General features: G+C 48.6%; 1 protein-coding gene across 1 annotated transcript in view; it reads right to left on the reverse strand.

Annotated features, from left to right (window-relative positions):
- Positions 1-13,139, reverse strand: part of HS3ST3A1 (heparan sulfate-glucosamine 3-sulfotransferase 3A1) — a 101,954-nt gene extending 88,815 nt beyond the window's left edge. Inside the window, exon 1 of the mRNA XM_045778172.2 lies at positions 11,463-13,139. Within this exon, the coding sequence (XP_045634128.1) occupies positions 11,463-12,061 (599 nt within the window). The 5' untranslated portion in view covers positions 12,062-13,139. The remainder of the gene's footprint in view (positions 1-11,462) is intronic.
- Positions 13,140-17,805: the final 4,666 nt, after the last annotated feature.

Genomic DNA, 17,805 nt, shown 5'->3' on the forward strand with positions numbered 1-17,805 from the left:
AGAAGGAAAGAGAAGAAAAACCCACAGCATTTGATGAAAGAATGACAAGAATAATTAGAGTCCACCAAGAAATTTTTAAAAATTAAAAAAAAAAAAAGATGCCAGACTTTGTTTACTCAAGAGCTTTGTTTGGGAAATGAAATAATTTCATCTCTGCAGCATTTTCCTATAGCCAGAACTTTTTAAACTATCAAGTTCGAACAGACGGGGCTCGGGTTTGGGAAGGTGATGAGACACGCAATTAGCTTTAGTTGCAGTTTAATCTAGTTTTGTTTTGTTTTTTAAACTACGCGAACTTTGTAAGAATCGCCGAAGATTTATGACCGTACCAAACACATCCATCGTTTTTGACTTTGTCCTTCAAACCAGCCTGGCAACTTTGGTATTTCCTATCGAAAGGAGAGATCTAACCCGAGCAAAAACCCTGGAAAAGGGAAAAGGAATTTTATTCCCATAATGTGATTGATTACTTCCTACTCTGAACACTCGAGAGAGAAAAAGCAAACTTTAAAAAAAAAAAAGAAAGAACGAAAGAAAAAGCAAACTTCTTCCTGTCTGTACTGGGATTTCCCCCACGAATCTTAAACAAGCAGGCAATGACCATAAAATACAGATTATTCACGAGGACCCACAGGCCAATCGTGCTAGCTGGGTCCCCAAATCCATATGCATCAAAATATTGGGGAAGTCATCTGAGATGAAAACCGGCCATGAATTGACCACTGACTCAATTTAATTCAATGCTTTAATTCACCGATTCTGGGAGTAGAAACACATAATGCTATAACTTGGTCCATTCTCCTGAATGTTTCTGTCGTGGTTGCCAAGGCTCCAAAGCTGAATTTTTATCTTCTGGAGCATGGAACTGTTTCTTAACTGTATTCTCCAGAATGGTGCCCTGGAATTAGAAGGCCTGGGTTCTTGTCTTTTAGCTGAACGTTGAGTGAGGCATGGAGGTTCCTTTGTAAGCAAGACGACCTTTATCTCCCAGATGCTTTCTAACTGCAGCAACCTTTAGAGTCTATGATTCTATCCGGCTGGAAGCAAAGGAAATTCACATCACCAGCCGGGTCTTACGTCGAAATGACCTGACCACCAGACTAAAGGGCTTGGCCCTCATGATGACCGGCTGTCAGCAAAGCAATTAGATGACGGTGACTCATAAAATAATAATGAAGACAGACAGAACAGTGCTTTGGGGTGACAATTAGGCTGTACCCTGTTGGCAGTATTAGCATACTTAAAGAAATAAAAAAAAAAAAAAAGCAATGTCCATCAAAAGGTGCACACACCGAGGCCTGGGTGGTTTCAATCGGTTAATCTACCTTCGGCTCAGGACCTGATCTCAGGGTCCTGGGATCGAGCCCCTCATCAGGCTCCCTCATCCTCTGCTGCTCCCCCCTGCTCGCTCTCTCGCTCTCTCTCTTTCAAATAAATAAAATCTTAAAAAAAAAAAAAAAGGGACACACATAGAAAAGAGTGAGAAATCAGGACGCTGGCAGGGACTCAGCCATGCTCAGGAGAAACAGGAGGTCGGGGGATTCTTATAGGCAAATGGGAGCCCAGGATGGCGTGATGACAGGAGCAACGAGTCAGAACCAGCCGCTCGCCTGGTATGAGCAGCGAGCAGCCTTCCGATTGCACGTCCGACACTATTTTGACTTTCCCATAGGGCAGTTTAGGAGAAAACTTGCTCATGTGGACCACTACATAGCTAAGAGTTTGGGTGGTTTTTTTTTTTTTTCATAGTTATTGTGGTTTAACGGATGGGGGAAAACCAAATGAAGGGCCAGGATTTCTGCTACGCCCAGTAAGATGGATTCTGTAATCAGATTACTCTTTTAGAAAGAGAGGGAGAGAAGTTGAGCACAAACACAAGTGGTTTAGTTTTTCCATAAGGATCCATGACTCACAACGATCTAGAACCACTTCGAAAAATTTATTTTTTCAACCGTACGTTGATGCGTTGCCCAGTTTTCTAACAAAAGGTCCAAGACCAGGATCAAACGTGCCCCTTCCCATGGGGCAGCCTGTCAACACCCACGATCTCCGAGCCACTGACGGAACCACACAGGGGTAATTCGGAGAACACAACAGAATACCCTGGTGGGGGGGTGCTGGCAAGCCGGAGGTGGCCGGCCCGGGACCCAGGACCAGCTCTACCATGCACTTGGCTGTATGACCTTGGACAAGGTACTTCACCTTTCTGGGCCTCTGCTTCCTGATCTCTAGCAGCAAAAAGTGATAGGTGACAGCAGGGGCTACAAGCATCAAATGCATAGATTTGGAAGCCTCCTCATGAAAGATCTAAAAGGTCTCATGCAGAATGCTTTGTTTTTGATTTTGATTAACTGTTGAAATTATCCTATTTCAGACGTCTTGACTTTCAATCCAATCGTATTACTAAAATACCCAGAGTACACGCGGTAACACCCAGCACAAGGTAAGGCCTCACCAAACGTCACTGAATTGTTACCTTCCAGCTAAAATAAGAGATCATCCAGGCAGAAGATCAATGAGGAAACACTGACCTTGAACGATCCTTTAGACCAGATGGACCCCACAGACATACACAGACCATTCCATCCAGAGCAGCAGGAATACACATTCGTCTCCGGCACACGCAGAACGTTCTCCAGGACAGATCACGTGCTGGTCCGCAACACCAGTATTAACAAATTTAAGAAGCCTGAAACCATATCAAGTCTCTTTTCCAACCGGATAGTATGAACTAGCAATCAATGACAAGGGGAAAACTGGAAGCATCACGAATATGGAGAGATTTTTAACAACCTGCTCGTAAAGCAGTTTTCAGAGGGAAGTTGATAGTGACGAGTGCCTATGTTACGAGAAAAGAAAGATCTCAAGTGGGCAACCTAACCTTCCATCTCAAGGAACTAGGAAAAGAATCACCTCAGCCCCAAGCTAGCAGAAGAAAGGAAAGGACAAAGACCCGAGCAGAAATAAATGCAATTGAGACTAAGATGATATATTTCAGCAAATGTCCATTTCAGGGTTCAAATATTTTGCAATTAAAAAAAAAGGTTCAAAATGCATGGAGAAGATCGTAGAGCAATTTACGATGGAAAGATGCCAAAGGGCAGGTAGGAAATGGTATTCAATCACAGGAATTATCTTACCTACACTAGCCTTAATAGCCCGTTCTATGCACAAAACAGGTATATAAAACTAATTCACTCAACGGGGTGCCAAGGTGGCTCAGTTGGTTAAGGGTCGACTCTTGATTTCGGTTAAGGTCATGGTCCCAGGGTCGTGACAGTGAGCCCCTGGGGTCTGCTTAAGATTCTCTGTCTTCCTCTCCCTCTGCCCCTCCCCACCTCTGTCTCTCTCTCTCTCTCTAAAAAAACAAAAACACACAAAAAAATGGATCCAATCAAGATAAGGGAATAATGATGAAAAGGTATGCCGTGGGCGAAGTTTTGTTTTGCTTACGCGAAAATGTAATGTGGAGAACGCTATTTTTACCCTTGTTAAAAATATCAAAGGAAAGGTTTCAAGGGAGATTTTCCTTACTCTGGTAAACCAGAATCGCAGATGCACAACTGTGTGTTTAAAAACAGAAGCAGAAAATGCCAGCGTGCCCCCCAGAGGGGACATTTTGAGTCCGATGACACGGGACACCGGGCTCCATAGTCCCGGCAGGAAGAACCAGCGTGGGTGCCCAGAGCCTGGATCTCCAGTGTTCTAGAAGTTGAATTCTCTCTGATCCTTCCTCGTCCTTGAAGCCTGCGATCGCTCTGCACCTGTTTTGCTCGCATGGCTGGTCTCATAAGCCACAGGGTCTAAACCAAAGGCCAAAGCACCAGGTTAAGTGAGCGGACAGAAGATCTGGGCTGCGCTGGACCTCAGCCACAAAGAGCAGTCATTCCACCTCGTAAGCAGCTTCCCCACCCGACAACTGCTCCTCCCATGTTGTAGCCGAAAAGCCAGACGCCCACGACTGCTTTTCCTTTGACCTCTAACGGCAGTTCTCTATGCTCTCAAAACCCTGTCCTTGACATCGAAGTCTTGGCTCTCCAGCACGAGGAGGATTCGTGTGGACAGGGGTGGGGGACTTCTTATACCTTCTCCACGGTACATGGGCCAGCCATAAAAAAAAGAGAAGGAGAGAAGAAAAACAAAACGGTCTCTGTGTTTGTTTCAGGGACAAGAGAGTAGGAGGGGAGCCGTGAGCCAATTTTACTGGGGGATCAGCCGAGGGAAAGATCAGCATGTCTGGGAGCAACAGGTGCTGGCAGGGGCAGGGGAAGCTGGCAGGCCCGCGCCGGGGGGCCTTCGGAAGGAAAGAAGGAGGAGGGCGGAGACGGGAGCCGGCAGGCAGAGAGGAGTCCTTCCGTAGGAGCCCGCATCCCGTGAAGCTGGGAGGCATCTCCTCCCTTCTTTGTGGGTGTGGCTGTCTTTCCTTTGGTTTTAGAACGATTTCAGATATTAAAACTGTTCCAAAAAAAACAACCCACAAAACAGCAAAAGGGCGCCTGGGTGGCTCAGTTGGTGAAGCATCTGCCTTTGGCTCAGGTCATGATCCTGGGGTCCTGGGATCGAGTCCCGCATGGGGCTCCTTGCTCAGTGGGGGAGTCTGCTTCTTCCTCTGCCTCTGCCTGCCCCTTCCCCTGCTCATGCCTGCTTGCTCTCTCTCTCAAAAACAGGAAAAAAAAGTGCAGAAAATTCTCCGATACCCCTCCACCCAGATTCCCCTACGGTTAGCATCTCACATTACCCTAGCACAGCGATCAAACCCTAGAAAACTGATCCTGGTGTCATTCCATCAACGGACTACAAGTGTATTTCCCATTCTTCCATCAGGATCTAATCAAGGGTGCCCCACCCCGTTTACTCGCTAGTGGTTAGTCTCTTGTCTAGGATGTGTGACCCTTTATCAGCCTTACTTTGGTTTTCAGGATCTTGACATGCTTTAAGGATACCGGTTAGGGGATTTATTCTGTAGCGGCCCTGCTTGGGTCAGTCGGATATTTTCTCGTGATTAGACTGGGATGAGGGCCTTGGAGGAAGGACACCCTACAGGTGACGGGCCCTCCTCGCTGCGATACACCAGGAGGTGCCTGCCACACAAGGCAGTGTTAACCTTATCACCTGGCTACAATGGAGTCTGCCAATGTCCCCTCTGTAATGGTCCTGTTTTCCCCTCCCCCCTTGCGTAACTTTCACCTGACCACCACCCCTCCCCCCCACCTGCAACCCCCTGGAAGGGCTCCCTGGCTGGGACTTTGAAAGCACCCTCCTGTGACACTGTCCCTCGTGGGTGGGATCTTCACACTGCGTCTCCGAGCATTCAGGGTTAAAACAGGCTTCTGTGTGCTGCCTGTTGGGAACCATGGGACCCTCCTGCAGAGCCCCTCCGACACGGGAGAAGGACTACGGCTGCGTTACTGCTGTCGAAATAAAATCATCTGGACGTATTTTCATTTGAAGCCGGCTTTCAGAAACAGAGGCAAAACACACTAACGAAACTAATCTGGGGCATCTGGCATTCCTTTTCACTCGTGCACATTTCCAATATAAATCTCCTAATCATTTATATCTTGTTTCTCAGGTTTATGGTGAAGGCGAGTCTCTTTTATTTCTCTCCAAAGAATAAACTCCCTGCCTACAAGGAGTGAGCTCAAGCACAGCTCAGCCACGCTGAACAGAGGATCCGGGCTGTCGGTGCTACCTAAGGCGACCTGCCCCGATTTCCCTAATAAAGCTTGCACTTCTCTATGATAACGGAGGTTTTGCAAGTTCAGCGGCTTGCTGACTCTCCCTCCCACTAGGTGGCGCTACAAGTCACCGTCAAAGTGGGCTGCTCTCCACAGTCTTTGGGTGAAGATCCTGTTTTTCAACTGTGCCAGAATATGCCACCCCTCGTGGCTAGTACTAAATTTCATTCGTAATGAACACTCACCCTTTTCTTCTCTTTTCTTTTTTACATTCACTGCCATCTGACAGCTTCCGAAACAGGTCAAATCTGAACTTCTGGGATACCGTCCTCAAGGGATCACAGGGCAGCGTGGTAGTCATGACCGTGTGAGTAATGCAAAAAAATCAAGAGTGGCATCACGGGACACCCAGCCACTGGGAAGATGCTTCAGGTCACTTCCTCCATTCTCACTTCTGGTTTCACACAAGTTTATCTATTAACTGTATCACGATCCCCCACGGAGATTCTTAAACTGTATCAAATGAGCAAACGCTGTCCAACACTTTAAGACATTCTCATAAATGCAAGGACTAGGGAGTTACCACATTATGGTTACAATATTACTCCGATTCTGTATTAAAGACCTATCTTCAATAAGAAATCTCAAGTTCGTAATTGTAACTCACCACCTCAACAGAAACCAATTTTCGAAAAGCGGAGAGTCTAATATCACTGGGAAACGTACCAAGAGAGAGGACTTTCTTTACCAGCCAAGTTACTATTACTTGGGGCAGGAAGATGTCCCCTCCCCCAAGGAAAAGTGCTACGTGTGTGAAGTCCCCAACGGGGCCGGCAATTTGACTGATGGTAATTGCAATCCGCAGTTGTTCACATGCATCCCTTAGAGATGGGAGGCCCTTTCGTTGTTTATAACAAGTAGGTTTGTTTGCTCTGTGACACTCTTCCCCTTGCCATGTGAGCATCTGGTCTATGTAAGGTTAGCCCCTGATGTCATTAATTGCACAGGCTTATTATTTTATTCCCATGACCCCCTCCGAAATACAGATTTGGCACGTATGCTCTCCTGGCCAATCGACAGACTTATGCATATGAGACAAGTATTTTGGCCAGAGGGTTCTTTTTTTTAAGGGGAGGGCAGATCACGATATATGGAGGATTTTTCGCTCTGAGAGACAGCCATGCCTTTCACATACAACGTATCAGCGCACAACAAATCTCATTGTTATAAAGGAATATCAGAGCACGCGGGGTCTTCCCATTTCTGGCTGTAACAAACGTGGGTTTTGTTGTTGTTTTTCATGCCTGGACTCAATAGTCCCAAAGCCTGCTCCCTATTCCTGGGTGTCTGAACCCCTCTGCTCAGGGGTTCCACAGGCACTTAACTTGCCTGTTACCAAGTGCATCCCTTTCCCCATCTACTGGGTGTCTGCTCTCGCATGCACGCTGGGGGACACACACATACTCACAGGAACCAGGCTGTTGGACTGGTTTTGCTGGGACTGGTATTGCTGAGTCGTCTAACAGGAGGCTAAGCCCAGTGCAGAGACATTTCAGCTAACAAACAGCGCTGTGGCTTCTCAAAGGGGCTGTTTGCAGCCTCTCAGTGAATACAGAGTGTGTAGTCCCCGAGCGCTCCTGGGAACTCTACGCATGAGAGAAATCGCACCCTCTCCCCCTGGAGACAAGCACCCTAGACTCGCGGTCCAAAGCAACGTCTCTTCCCGATTTCCTCCTAGCCCACATCCCTTCCCACTGTTCTTAACTGCTCTGAGGACAGGGGAGCTCTCTCTGGACTTCAGTCCATATGACCTTGCATGGGTGGCCAGACTCTGCAGCAACCTTGGCTCAGATTTCATTTCCACCCCTTCGTGCAGAAGGGGCTTGTGGTTCAAGAGGGTGGGAAACTGCACATGGTGGAACTACGACGCAGCTGCTTCCAGCTGCTAAGGAAGGCCGGTTTCTCCTGATAGGAACCGAAAGTTCTTCTGTTCCGTCTGCCTCTTCAGTCGACTTGGAAAACAAGGCAATGATCGGTGGAGGCCAGAAATTTTTAAATTTTGATGCAGCCGGAGTGGGGGGGGGGGGCAGAGAACCAACTCCTAAACTCCAAACTGAGTGATCTCTGATCTTCCTGGATGCCATAGAGTAAAATATTTTAGGGATACTCTTCCCCACTCAAATTATCCAGTATTGCTAAAGAAAACACATCGTAACGTAGGAAAGAAAGGTGCTGGCACTTTTAGAAACATGGAGCACTTACTATCTTGCTCCAAAATTTGAGACGAGATGGAAATGTCACGGAAAATAAAGTGTTATTTATATATATATATATGTGCGTGTGTGTGTGCACACAGATCTTTAATACTTTATAAATAGGTATCTTCTGTCTTACCAAAAAAAAGAAAAACAACACAACACACCTTTTTGTTGGCACAGAAGTACATAGGGAGAGAGGGGGCCCTTCTTATTCAATTCTAAGTTCACCTGCTTTTGAACTACAATAGAGGTGTTTGACTTCCAGAAGATTCCGGAGTTTTTTAAGGCCAATGCAACAATTCCCCACTTTCCTTTATGCACCCGCCACCCATATAATGGAAATGCAGACTGCCCATTGCAAAGCATTGCTTTCCCATGACACGCAAGCCACAGACATTTGTTGTCCTGATATCATGTCTGCTAAATTAAGTCATGTGGAATGTTTTTTAAAACCCCATCAGGGTGGTGTTTTCACATGCAGAAGACTCCACTCAAGCACTCTCTATTATCATTCACACATTTCCTGGCATATAAATATCAGCCTTTTTTCATCTGTTCTAGAGTAGTATTAGGGCATATTCAAACAGTTAAGAGTAACTTCCTTTTTTAGAGATTTTGAACAAAACTCGCTTTCTTGGCTTTACAAGAAATCTGTTCAAAGGAAGAAACTGATTATACTCGTCTCCGGGACGCAATTTACAAAGTACTTTATGTTTTCTCTCAGTGAGGGAAATTTACTGAAAACACCCCGGCCACGGTCTCGGGGTCATTTTCCTTCTCAAACTCACTCTCCATGGCGTTTTCTTCCAACTTTCTAACAACGCGCTTCTCCCTTTGTCTGGACAGTAGGGGGCACTGCCTCAACGAACTATTATGGCCAACTGTGAGATTTCAAACGAGTGAAAAAACAAGGCTGGACAGAGGACTATCCCATGTCAATGGGCATCTAAAAAAATATTTTACACATTTTTTTCTTCCATAATTCACTTCACGGTGCAAACACTGGAGTTTTCTTTCTGTTCATGTTGGGGGGGAGGGAGGCAGGGGGAGTCAGCAGTATGTGGTAGAAACCCCATACTACAAATTTGGGACTGATTCAAGAAGGTCTCACCGAATTCCTAATTGTAAATACTGGTTAAACACGAGCAGTAACGTGCACTTAATACAGGTTAAGTAGTATTCCGTGCAAGAGACTTTTTTCATAGTTTTCAGTCTTTCTCACAAACATCAAACTCCCAAGTCCAGAGCCAAGACGAAAGAGAACTGTGGCAAAATTTCATCAAATAATCGCATAATCCAGGCTGCCTAGTGGAGGGTTTTTTTTTTAATAAGAGTTTTATATGTAATTGAGTTAAACTTAAATTTATGCAATTTGCAATAAAAACCATTGCAAATGCTAAAACAAAGACATTGCTCCGACACTTAGAAAATTAAATTCACCAAACCATGAAGTCTACCGTGTATTTTTTGTGACCATCATAAATTGCATTATAACACTCCTCCGCCGAAATTACCAATCCAAGGAGAGATTTACATTACAGCGTGCATCTAGTTTCCAAAAGAGAGAGTGACCTAAAAGTTTATGACTCTTTCCTTTCTTTTTCTTTCTTTTTTTTTTTTTTTTTTTTGGTTAATACTTGTGTTTCTAGTTACCTTGAAACCTCCCTTCTCTTACGTGAGCTTAGAAAGGCTCACGGAAAATAAGATCCAGGTCTGTAGTTTTCCTGTGCCCCCAAATACTCATTTCTGGAATAAGAAGAAACAATCCTACTTTGTGGAACGAAGGTCTGTATGGCAAAATGAAGGGAAAGGGTTTTAGTATTAAATATTTCACTGTATTTAATGGCACCTCAGAGCCGAACGTTGTCTTAGACCTTTCGTGAAGTTGGCCTGAAATGTGTTCCCTTACAGTACCATATGAGGCCCAATTCAATGCACACTGCTATAGATAAGAGTTTTAGGGGTCTTTAATCACTTCTTTCTTGTGTCCTTGATGGAAAAAACAGAGCTGCCTTTGTGCTAAAAAGAAGGACCTGTTGTTTTCAGATTCAACAGGTCATTTTTATAAGAACTTCCCAGAGAATACAACATAAATGACAGAAACACAAGGGGATTTTTTAAGTGGCTAATGATTTTAAATGATATATATTCTATATTAAGGGAAGGTTGTTTGTTTTTCTTTCCAACAAATGGAAACTTACTGTTTTAAAAGTGTTTAATGTTTGAACTTGACTTTTAGGACTAAATGTTTTCTCCTAAGTTGGCTTACTGTAAATTCGGCTCCCGAAATCAGTCTGAGGGTGTGCCTGACCAGCCTCAAGTAAATAAACTTGTCCGATCATGTTCATTTCTGCTTGGGAGCTGAATTCTTTATTTAGTGGACTTTTGAAATAGATCTAAATTGTGCTGTCACGTCTGTAATGTTCTTTCAGTTAAAATAACAAAGAGAATGCATACTTAATGAACAAGATAAAACTTTATAAAATGAAAATTCTGGCCACATGATTTTGGGGTGTTCTCAGAGGAAAGAAAACAGGCCAATATTTTATGGCAAATAAAATCCAGGTGACACTAGGATTTACTGGAATCAGTTTGGCTGATTCCATTATTGAAGGTGGTCTAAATTTGAGAAGACTGGCAAATTTAAGATTAAGATCTGAATCAGACCTGTTTCCTAAACTTTTATTAGGAGGCTTTTTCACAATGTAACCAGTGTCCCTATTTTTCCCCCTTTCTTCTTTTAAAGAAAAAAAGAAATTGGCTACCTCATGTGTATAGAGAATTGTTTGAAGATCTTTAGGAAAGTTTCAGCCAGGCCAAAAACACTAGGTACTATTCCCTTTCAATTTAGAAAACACTTTCCAAAACTCATTCCTCAGCACAAACAGAAGTTATTATCCAGGAAGCCCTAAGCACACTGACTGGCCAGCTGCTAGCACTTGCGGGAACATATATTTCCCAACTACCTAGACTCTGGTTCTTGACACTTTTACTAAGTCTCTTTATTACTTACCACCTAGGACAATGACCTGGCAAAGGGTCAATGTAAATGAATAGCTGATGGCAAAGACTGCGGGAGCCCCAGTGCATGGTTCAGCAGATAAAGAAGAAATAAAAGCACGCGTTCTGGGGGACAGAACGCACGGACTAGGCTGCAAGGCTAATTCGAGGAACAGGTTTCTCACTTAGGAGGTATCTCCCCCACCACCACCCCTTTGGCTAATAACAGGGCTACTTTCACGGAGCAGGAGGGAAAGAGGGGATTGGCTGTGTGAAGCAGAGGAAATCCCAAGGACTAAAGAAAAAGTGCTTAAGGCCAAAATTTCCCTCCCACCGCCTCCCTCGACACCCACTTCCCTGAAAGCAGAAGGAGCGGTGGGGAACGAGACCCCTCAACTCGAGAGCAACCGTTGCAGGAACCCGGGAGGGAGGCGAGCAGGCGGGGGGGGGGGGGGGGAGTCCTCCCACCCCACGCGCCCTGCCCCCCACCCCATGCCCACCCCGGCTGTGCCCCGAGCCAGCTCACCGGTACCAGGCGAGGCCCTTGTCGTAGCTGCGGTCGAAGAAGTGGGGCTCGGCGCCCACGGCGCGCACGTCGGGGTGCACGCGCAGGAACTCGAGCAGCGCCCGCGTGCCGCCCTTCTTCACGCCGATGATGATGGCCTGCGGCAGCTGCTTGCTACCTTCGTCCAGCAGCAGGGCCAGGGTCCCCGGCGGGGCCTCGGCCACGCTGCTCCCAGCCCCGGAGCCGCCGGGACCTCCGGCCAGGCCGGGGGGCTCCTCTTCCCAGGCCGCCTCCTGGCCGTCGTCGCGCGGCGCGGGAGGCCGGCGTCTCCTCCACTGCTGCAGCTGCAGGAGGCGCTTCCTGTGCGCCGCCGCGGGCCACACCGCCAGCTCCCGCGGGCCTCCGGCCAGGGCGCCGCGCCCCGGGGCCCCCGCGTCGTCGCCGCCGCCCGACGGCCGCACCACCGGGCCCGCCAGCGTCTGGCAGCGCTCGGCCAGGCAGTAGAAGACGTACAGGGACGTGAGCAGGGAGCAGAGCATCAGCAAGAACTTCCGGAAGATGCTGCGGGACAGCGGCTCGGCGGAGGTGGGGTGGGCGCCGGCCGGGCCCGGAGGGGCCATCCTAGCCGGAGGCGACGTCGGGCCGCGCGCGGGCCATGCTAGGCCGGGACTCCGCCGGGTGCCGCGACCTCCTGCGGGGGGCCCCGCATCGCCCGTGCGTCCCTGCGGCCGTGCGAGCTGCCCCGGGGACACGGAGCCCCGGGCGCCCGGCACGGGATCCCTGCCTCCGGTCGAGGGGGCGGGAGGGGGTCGTGGTGCCGTGCTTAAGAAACCATCGTCTTAGACTCGCCCCAGTCCTGAGCCTTCGGGTCGCGCTCGGCGCCCGGCTTCCCTGGGAGTCGCCGGAACGCGGAACGCGGGTCCCGGCGGCGGCGGCGGCGAAGGCGTGCGTCTCAGCCCCGGCCCCAAGCGGCCTCTCGGCGCGGAATCCGGCTCAGCGATCGTGCATCCCTCGCTCGGTCCCGGGGAGGGGACTCGAAGCTCCGGGGCCGCGGAGCTGCGTGCGCTGCGGACAGCGGAGAGCGACAGTGCCTTCCTTCGGTCCGTGGCCGCCGGGGCGCGCCCTCTGCGCCCCGCTGCGAAGTCCCACCGACTCTCTCTGCCCCAGCGGGAATCAGAGGCCCGCGGCGGGACGTGCACCTCTCTTCTCGCGCGTCCGGCTGCTCCAAACTGCCCTCGGTCCCCACCTGGTAGCTGCGTGCCGGAGTCGGGCTGCGCGGGACCTGTCAGCGGCCGTGCCACTGCGCTCGCAGACGCTCCACCGCCGCCTCCGGGCCGTCGCCGCCGCCACACGTGGGGCGCGGAGGGCAGCAAACTTGGCGGTGACGTCAACGGCCCGGGCCGCACCAGCCCCCGGACGAGCGCGGCCGGGCGGACGGGGTAGGATGGAGAAAAGGTGGCGCGGACCCCGCAGCGTCGGCCCAATGACATCGGAGAGGGCGGGGGCGATCGGGGCGACGCCCCTTCCCCACTCCGCCCTCCCTGCACAGCCGCTGCCTCGCCCCCTTTCCGGCGAGCGGGGGTCTGCTGGGGCTCCGGGGTAGTCTGACTGACAGCTAGGGCCGGCCGGATCCCCGGGGGCCTGACTTCCACCCGAGCCACCTCGCCGCCTCGACTCAGCCCTGACTGCCTCCGAGTCCCTGCTCCCGCCTCTGTCGCTCCGTCCTCCCCCCCCCCACCCCGCCCCCTGCCACCTCCCCGGCCCTTTGGAAGTTAGTTGCAGTTGCCAGTACCCGCGGCACGCCACGCCCCCGTTTGTCTGGGGCGAACTGAATTCCTCCCCGGGCCCCGACTTGCACCTACCCGACCGTCCGCTGCGGGCCGGGAGCGAAGCCTTTTCGCCCCTCGGCGGTATTTCATTTTGTCTTTCCTTGTGCCTGTTTCGCCTTGTGTTGGTTTAGGATGATCGAGAGTTCCCCAGGACCGAGAAACGAACAACCTCTTAGGAAATGAGCCAATAAAAGAATCAAGGAGTGAAATCAAGAGTTGTAGAAAAAATCAGCTCCGATTCCACATCCATACGCCCAGCTTTTGATGAAGGACTTTTTTTATGTTGTTGGTAGTAGTAGCGTGTGTGTTTGTAGGTGTGTGTGTGTGTGTGTGTGTGTGTGCGCGCGCGCGCCCGTGTGTGCGCACGAGTCTCGGTAAAGGAGTTAAATATCCTTTGCTCAACAGCGGTTTCCTCTTTCTCTTGCCTCCCCTGACCCTATATCCTCTTCACGCGCCCCTCCGAGAGTAGGTCAGGAAGGGAGACAAATCACCTTTCTGTTTAATGGAGGGAGGTGGCCCGTGGACCCTGCATGGGGTGGTTTTTTATTCCATTTCGATTTGTTGCTGATTTCTTAGCTTCCTTGTCTCAGCAGGACGCCGGGCAATGTGGGCGGTAGCCTGACCGCTCAGCACCAACCCCTGTAAGTTACACAGGCCGCTTTCTGAGCCCATGTAGATGCTGACCAGGCCCTGCAGCAGGGGACTGCGTCCTGTGGTCACAGGGAACGAAGCTGCCCACTCCTGGGACTTCCCAGCCTTCTCCTCGCCTGCCTTCCTGCGCTCTGTGCTCTATGTGACCATGGAAGTCAGAGGAGTCCTACTGACCCTTCTAGAGAGCATCTAGTGATTCTAACTCCCTGCGTGGGTGGAGCCGGTGTATTTGTGCCTTTGCTAGACATGGTTTTATGTTTATGAAGTACCAATCCCACCCTGTTCTACAAAGCAGCCGAGAGCTTATTAGCGTCTGATGCCTTAAAGCAATGAAATTTTACAAGGATGAAGAGCAAGGCCTGCCAAGGTCTCCTGTCTCTTTGTGTCCTAAAATTGGATATCGACAAACCAGTTCCGTGTTAATACTGTCTGGAGCTTTAATATATTTTGAAGTTTTCACTCTAGATATTTCAGTCCGATTTGCAGAAGGAAGACATAAAAACAAAGACCATTTTAAAGTGAGGCTGAAAGCCTAGGCAGTCTCATAAATGCCAACGAACCTGCCTTGGTTTCCTCTATGGGAAAATGATGGTCTGCACATTCCCCTCCAGCTCCAACAGGATAGGAGTTCATGCATTATGCTTTCACATTTCAAACAGGTATTTTCTTTAAGGGGGTGTGAAAGACCTACACTGTTTGGGAAGCACAGTTTTAGGATCATTCACCATGTCTGGGACGGCTCTGTACATTCCAAATAAATTATGGCCATGAATACAAGCCCTAAAGGCTACTTTAAAACTTCGAGCAGCCACCTTGAAAAAGGTAAAAAGAAACAGGTGAAACCAATGTTCATAATATCTCCGGCATATCTAAAAATGTGACTTTAATATGTAGTCAATATAAAAATGATCAAGGTCATTTTATGTTCTTTCTTTTTGTGCCAAGGCTTCGGAACCTAGTGTGTATTTTACCTTCGTGGCACATCTTCATTGGGACTGGCCGCATTTCAGATACTCAGTATCTGCAGGTGGCTATCGGCTGCCATGCTGGGCCGCATCGATGGGGATGTCATTTTTGGTGAGAGAGGTGTATCTGTCAGCGTCTAAACAGGAAACAGCACATTCGAATCAGAATAACTCATGGGGGGGGGTTATTTACAAAAGAAATTCAATGTCTCAGGGAAAGAGGGGAAGAAAGAGTCTTGACAAAACAGCAGGGGAGAGGTACGGGGCATTATGTCTGATCAAGAGAAAAACATCCAGAAGACTGATTAAAGTCTCTGGAGAACATTAGCGGGAGTCATACTCCACAACTCGTTAGAATATGCTTTGTCTTTGATCCACTCAGATGCATTTATTAGAATGGAAAGTCATTCCAACTAATCGTCATCAGGGCGCTTTCAAAGAGGAACAACAGCCGTGAAAATACCAAGGAGCACAATGGACCTTGTTGCAATTTCTTCTTGCTTCTCCCTTTCTCCTACCCTTCCAGGTTAGTGATAATGTTCCACCAGGAAAAGCTCTTGCTACCATAGAAGCTGGTCTTGTGTGCAGGGGTGAATAGGTGAGGGTGATGTTTGGTGACTTCCAGCTTCTTCTTCTGTCTCCCTAGTGGGTAGCCGCTTCTGCCCCAGCAGAGTGTCCTACTCTCAGGCCTCTCCCAGCCCTGGATCCCATAAACCCATTCCCTCTACGGCACAGAGGATCGCTAATCTTCTCCCATGCCCCACCCGCAGAGGGCTTACATTTTAGAGTGAGGAATTATCTTTACACATGCCTTTCTTCTACCTGCCCCAGAAGCAAGAGTGTGTGGTATTTGAAAAATGCGATACACAATAAAGTATAAAGAATAAAAGAGATCATACCCAAAATTTCCATTTTTATTGCCCAGAGAGGACCATGATTGCTATATTGGCGAATTATTTATATATATGTTACGTATATGTATTTCTATATAATGTGATATACTTAAGTTCTCTCTATATAGAGATAATATATATAGAGAGAGGTGGATGTAGGTATATATGAGATAGCGAGAGATAGGCAGAGAGAATTCTTTAAAAATACTAAGACTTTCTAGCAGCGTGGAGAATGCAGAGAATGTCCTTTGGCCACTGTAGTAATGGACCTAGGAATGGTTCTGCTCAATGAATATGGGTGCTTCACTGGACCTTTTTTTTTTCCTAACCTCCCCTTACCCCAGATGACATCCCTATGGCCCTCCATTGCCCTATTCCTCTCCCATCTGTCCCTCACTCCCAGCCCTCCTTCATGTCCTTCCAACCCCACTGGCCACACCAACATGGAAGCCCGGGAGCCCAGGAGGGGTGTAATAGACGAAGATCAACCTCTTCCTGGGGCAGGAACAGGGGGTAAAATGGATCCAGAAGAGCAGAGTATGTCTCACAAATGGGGAAACAGGAGCCTTAGGAGCTTCTAATCTTAATGAGACAAAACACACACACAGTCCTTAGAATGCAATGTGTTCAACTCAAGTACCAGACATTGCGCTACGTTCACCAGATTCATTGTCAGTGCTTGGCTACGCCCTCCCCTTCCTGTCTCAAGGTCTTGGTGTCTCTACCTATCATACGCATCTCCTTCACCCTTCAGCTATCGGCTAGAACAACGCATCCTCAAGGATGCCTTGGGGAAGCCATTGGAAGGAGCCAGAAGTAACACGGAAAAGACGATAGAGAAGAAAGCAGGTGCCAGATGTTGAGGGCCTCGTGTGATTTTCTTGAGTCTACTTTTATCAGACATCTGCGGAGATCAACAGGAAAACACTCGATTTCTTAGGAAGACTTCTTCCCCAAAAAGCTTTCTCAGCAGGGTCAAGAGTGGAGGCCAGGATGCCAGCTCCGCGACCTAGTCCTCTTAGAACAGAGCCATTGTGACCATCAACAATTAGCTAGAAATTCGGAGGGGGGCTGGGTGGAGGTGGTGAATTTCAAAACGGGTCCTGAGGAACAGGCTGGGGGCAGGGGCACAATATGTTGGATCCCAGGGCAGGAGTACCGATGTGGCAGTCACAACGGGCAGCTAATAAATGTTTAATAACTGTGACCAAAGCTTTATTTAGAGTGATTTTAGCCCCAAGAAAGTGTTTCTATTCATCTCTCACCTTTAGAAAGTTTCCTACAAGCAGAAGTGTGATTTTAAAAGCCTCAAGACTTGTCTTCTGCGTTGCACTAGTCTCTGTTTACGTACCCCTCATTGTCTTGTCTTTGGGGGACTCACCCTTCCGAGAATGACGTCACCAGATAAGAAGCCGTGTTTGGTTTCCTTCGTCTTCACACCCAGTGCTTCTGTTACCCTCAGTTCTCTTCTTCTCAAGACTTGCATCAGACATTTTGCATCTAGGAATTATCTTGAAGTCCCCAAAGGATCAACTTTGATCAAAAACAACCTCGAAAAATGCCCCTGTTCATCAGAAAGGGGAACGTGAGGACCAAAAGAGTACCAGCCACGGGCCATGCTTTGGATGCATGGGTTGTGCCCACCTTGATTCATTCCAGGAGACATCAACTGCATGGTAGGTATTACAGGGTTGTAATTCATGGTGACAATTTCCTGTCAGATGGCAGGACAGTGTTTTGGGGACGAAGCACCTTGATCAAGGTCAAGGCCTCTTATATGGGTGCTGAAAGTCTCCAGAATGACGTTTGCCTGTGACATGTGTGAGGTCCTGGGAAGGACCAGAAGCACTCTGACAGTTCAGACCAGGGATAGGCAGGCAGCGGTTACCTACCATGTTTGTCTGCCCTTTTCCTAAAACCAGGCCCTGGGGTTTCCTCCAAGCAAAAACTCCTTCTTACACTCGTGCCATAAAAATCTCAATACAGCTAAACTCACTCCTCGGCTGTCCAATGTCAGAGTAATCTG

This window comes from Ursus americanus, chromosome 14, assembly GCF_024610735.1.
Source record: "Ursus americanus isolate L20-20 chromosome 14, mUrsAme1.1.p, whole genome shotgun sequence".
NCBI lineage: Eukaryota > Metazoa > Chordata > Mammalia > Carnivora > Ursidae > Ursus > Ursus americanus.